Genomic DNA, 5,000 nt, shown 5'->3' with positions numbered 1-5,000 from the left:
ATAACCAGAAAACAGTTCATTGGTAACACCCAGGAATGAGACTTAGTTCAGTGATGGTGAACAACAAAATCGGCACAAATATCCCACGATCCATGGAATCAACCTTTTGTCTGCTCGATCATCGCTGACACACTCGCACGCACTCGTCTGTTTACCTTTTTGAGGACGTCAGCAGGAAGCAATGCTTCCAAAGGCTCCACCCACCAGCTGTCACTTCCTTTCTCTTCGAACACCTTGGCAACGTGAGCCACTGTGTACCTGCCAATCATACGAGCAACATCAACACAGCCTTACACGTCAGAGTCCAAACCCCAGTCCAAGATGACATTCTAGTGTGTGCGTGTGTGTATGTTGCAGTACTTGTTGAGTAGTGCTTCTCCTGTTTCTCTGTGGTAGAACACTGGTATTGGTACACCCCAGCTCCTCTGTCTGGAGATACACCAGTACGTCCGTCCATCCAGCTTGGCCATCAGAGTGGCCCTGGCAGACTCAGGTATTACCTTTACCTTCTGCAGGGATTCCTACACACACGCACACACACAGATTTTTTATATATTTATATATAAAGAGAAAAGATCCTTGAGGTAGAACATCCTTGGGCAGAAAATATAAATCCTTACAAAGTCAAGTGTATTTCAGGCCAAAACTCTAACTGTTAGTCACTTCAGTAACCTTCTGAACAAACTGGACTTTTTAGAGCTGTTTTTATACTTTATACTTTTATACTTGAGTGCATCTACAATATCAAAATTGTACTTTTTATAATATGTCACAATCAACTAACGTTCCTCCAGTTACACTCCATTATCACTTTAATTCAACGCAAGATTTGTGCTTATCGTTCAACTCCTGGTTACTGAGATCCCTAGAGAGACGACCACGGAGTGGCACCATATTTCAGTTAAGAAAACAAACTGGATAACAGGAAATGCGCAGACATAACGAACAGCAGACAGGTGAGATTTCCCATTTAGAGGTGAGGGGAGCCTCTACTCTGGTGCATTAGGATTCCTGCAGCTATAGAGAAGACGAGGGCGGCTACAGAGAAGCAGTGAGCCATGGCGAGATGATGACCCCAAATGCAGCGTTAATATTAAAAAGTCAAATGAGTAGTACTGTTGGGCCGAGAGCTGCAGATCCAGCCACAATTCCACCGTGATGCTTGTTGTACTCATGAATAATATCTCGCTGATATCAAACGCCTCAAGCAGCTGTAATGCATGGCATATGTTTGTTAGCTTGTTAGCCAGTCCCACGTCGAATACTGGGCGAATACTGGGCGTATACTGGGCGAATACTGGGCGAAGTCACGTCTCAGTCACATCCAGTACCTTCCAGCGCTATTAGTGTAGATCTTTAGTGAAGATATGGTGGCTCATTTGAGTGAGACAACAGTAAGCAGTATTATTACAATTCCTTTGAAAAGATATCAGGTTTTGGACATGTTTGATTTGGTGTTTCTGTGCTGCCACAGTCAGGTTAAGACTTTGCACTTCGGTTTTCATTATTAAACAGATCTGCTCTTGGACTTTGATTAGGATTTTTACTAGATACTCTCACTTTTACTCAAGTAATAATTTCAATGAAAGATTTAATTCTACTTGAGTAATTTTTTATTTTAAAAGTAACACTTAAATACTTTTTTATCTGAGTGCAGCTTTTGTCTACTTTACCTCAACCTCTTACTAGACTCCCAAGGCTCAACCTCAATTTCTATACTCTGTATAAAACTTCACTTTTTCACTACTGAAGCTAAAGAAACAACGCAAAATCATAGCAGGACTTTTAATTTGAAAAGTGTGACCTTTCAGCCCTGTGATGTTGGAGTGTGGTGTTTGTGAGGCTCACCTTGGCCTTGTCTTTGAGGTTGGCTGTGTTGATGAACCACTGTTTACTGGGCCTAATCAGCACCGGCGTCTTACTCCGCCAGTCGTACGGGTAACTGTGCACACACCACTCCTCCTTCACCAGTGCACCGGCGGCCTGCAGCATACAGATCACTGACGCACGCGCACGCACACACGACAAATATATTACATTATTTATTTATTTATTTTTACATTTTGTACAAATCCCTACTTCTCAGTGTAACAGAGTAATCAGACATAATTGTGCGGCTGCCCTTCTACATCCGTTGGGATCAACTCAGTCAAGCCAAGTGTTAACTACATTAAACTCTTAAACTCCAGGATAGCTGTTTAGTTATTAATCTTAACATGTTAGTCAGTAACGACTGTGAATTATTTAGTATCGATATATAATAAGAAAGGCATTTAGTTACAATAAAAATAAAAGTGTGTAGACCATCTGGCGCCTTGTGGAAACGAAAGGGGTTACAGGACAGAGCTGGCATGTTGTGTCTCGTGACCTACGCTATGCCCAGGTCTCTAACCTGTGTCTGTACCCTTGTCCAGCACAGCCTGGCCCTGGAGATCTTTCCCAGCAAGCTCATTAAACCTTCCCTCCTCATCCACCATGCAATCCTACATAAGGCGAGAAGAGAGAGAGAGAGAGAGAACAAAGAAAAAGGGAGTACAGAGGCGAAAGGTCACGAGGGTAATCTATCTATTTAATCAAACTATCTATTTAATCAAACTATCCACTGTGATTGGTCCTTCACAGCTTCACTGATGTACCACTGGCAGGCTGAAGTGAGTGGCAACACTATAGTCCTCCATGCCATGGGCAGGAGCAGTGTGAACCAATCCTGTTCCTTTGGCCATGGTCACATGATTAGCTGGCAAGAGCGGCACCTCCTTCCCAGAGATTGTGGGATGCTGGCAGACTCCGCCCTCCAGATCAGACCCTAGACAAAATAAATATGGGGGACAGAGAGAGAAGATTATAACGTACAGTATAACGAGAGGAAGAGAAACAGTTTGCCATTTTCAGTTACAGTTTTCAACAATACTAATAACCATATTTGAAATTGCATTACTGTACATTATGAAAAACCACCAACACAGACAGAACTATTCCCTTCAACCTCCCACGCAAATATGTACCAACAAATGTGGTCACATTCTGTAAGTCAGTGCCCAGTGCAGAGGTCAGACTGGCAATACGCTCCGTGGCCACTAGGAGGAGCTGCTCACTATCCACTCTCTTCACCAAAGAGTACCTGTGGAGAAGACATGTGTGTGTGTTAAGTTTACACAATATTTGCCTGATGTGTAGCGATAGGGCAGGCAAGTGCGTGTGTGCATGTGTCTCTAACGTCATGTGGACGACTCAACGTCAGATTCAGTGTGCTTTGTCTCGGATTATCATCTGGTTGGAGAAGGTAGGCTCTGAGTTCACTTACTTTTGCTTTAGATTCTGTGAAATTCAAGGCTTGTTGTCTAAACCTAGTTGTTAGTTGCTTGTTAGCTATAATTACTCACTACCGGTGTAGTTTCGCCTTAGGTGTGAATTGAGGGCCAGGCTCAGCATTTACTGAACTGAGTTAAATTAGGACATCTATAGCGGTAATCAACAACTGGAGAAGGTTTGGTGGTGCTCTCAATCAGTTCATCTACATAGCACCTACAGGACTTCAAACTCAGCTAATTATCTTCTCATATTATCTCAATCTTTTATCTCATACATCCACAAATCAAGCATCTGAAATGTGCTTTACAATTCCTGTCCACAGATCTCCTCGACACAATCATAGGTGTCGCAATCTCAGCAACCTCACTGACTCAACACTCAGCACCATCACATATCATGGTGGCAGGAGGGGTCTGGAATTGCCAATCTGCTGTCCAGAAGGCTGACTTCATCTCAGCATTAGCATCCCTCCACTTCCTGCACTTCCTGGCTCTGACAGAAACATGGATCACCCCTGAGAACTCGGCGACTCCGGCTTCCCTGTCCTCTGCCTTTCCATCCACACATTCTCCGAGGCGTCTCGGCAGGGGTGGTGGCACAGGTTTACTAATGTCTCCAGAGTGGCGTTTCACTCCACTTTCCTCTCTACACTTTCCATCTCCTCTTTTGAATTTCATGCCATTACAGTATCTTTCTCCACCAAACTTCTTATCATTGTTATCTACTGCCCTCCAGGTTCCCTAGATCACTTCATTGATGAGCTCGACATCCTTCTGAGACAATTCCCCATTGAAGGAAATCCACTCATTCTCCTTGTTGACTTCAATTTTCCATCAGACAAGCTGCATTCCTCCTGCATCCTTCTGCTGTTGACAGCATTTGACCTCACCCTCAACCACTCTCTTCTGACTCACAAAGCGGGCAATGTTCTGGACCTGATCTTCACCCGTTCCACCACAACATCAGACACTGCAGTCACCCCCCTCCACCTCTCGGACCATCACTTTCTATCCTTCTCTCTCTCCCTTCCTTCTCTTTCCATCCAGTCCTCTCCAACATGTTCCTCCTTCCTCCATCGCAATCTGCACTCCATAACTCCCTCTTCCCTTACTTCTACTGTTTTGTCCATCCTTCCTCACCCTGACTCTCTATCCTCTCTCTCTTTGGATACAGTTAGAAATTCTTTCATTTCTACACTCTCCTCATCAGTGAATCTTCTGTGCCCTCTCTCCTCTAGACCTGCTAAGTCCTCCCCACCTGCCCCCTGGCTAACAGAAACACTTCGCTGCCACAGGAGAGAACTAAGGACTGTAGAGAGGAGGTGGAGGGAGTCTCACCTAGATTAAGACCTCAGATCATACAAGTCTCTCCTTTCCAAGTTCTCACTGGAAGTAACATCTGCAAAGTCATCCTACTACAGAGAGAAATTCGAATCATCATCATCTGATCCACGCAAGCTCTTCACTGTTTTTTTTTCTCTCCTTAATCCTCCCCTCCCCCTCCTTCCTCATCTCTTACTCCGGAGGATTTCATCACCTTCTTTGAGGAGGTTGCAGCAATCCTCCAGTCCTTTTCCTCTGTTCTCACTCCTCCAACCAACATTCCCCAACATCCAGCTCTCTGACTTCTTTTTCTCCTCTCTCCACAGATGCAATTCTTCAACTCCTGACTTCCAGCAATCCGACTAC

General features: G+C 44.4%; 1 protein-coding gene across 4 annotated transcripts in view; it reads right to left on the bottom strand.

The window, feature by feature from the left end:
* The window catches only part of iars2 (isoleucyl-tRNA synthetase 2, mitochondrial), a 21,060-nt gene that overhangs the window by 5,251 nt on the left and 10,809 nt on the right, over positions 1-5,000 (bottom strand). For all 4 annotated transcript variants that reach the window (XM_081722028.1, XM_081722029.1, XM_081722030.1 and 1 more), the window contains exons 8-13: positions 3,006-3,121; positions 2,637-2,806; positions 2,393-2,483; positions 1,849-2,000; positions 361-521; positions 156-258 (exon numbers count right to left, since the gene is read on the bottom strand). In XM_081722028.1, coding sequence (XP_081578154.1) covers positions 156-258; positions 361-521; positions 1,849-2,000; positions 2,393-2,483; positions 2,637-2,806; positions 3,006-3,121 — 793 coding nt within the window. The remainder of the gene's footprint in view (positions 1-155; positions 259-360; positions 522-1,848; positions 2,001-2,392; positions 2,484-2,636; positions 2,807-3,005; positions 3,122-5,000) is intronic.

Source organism: Electrophorus electricus, chromosome 10 (assembly GCF_041902795.1).
Source record: "Electrophorus electricus isolate QZ-2024a chromosome 10, ASM4190279v1, whole genome shotgun sequence".
Classification (NCBI taxonomy): domain Eukaryota; kingdom Metazoa; phylum Chordata; class Actinopteri; order Gymnotiformes; family Gymnotidae; genus Electrophorus; species Electrophorus electricus.
The sequence above is the reverse complement of the archived record's forward strand: the minus strand, read 5'-3'. Positions and strand labels throughout refer to the sequence as shown.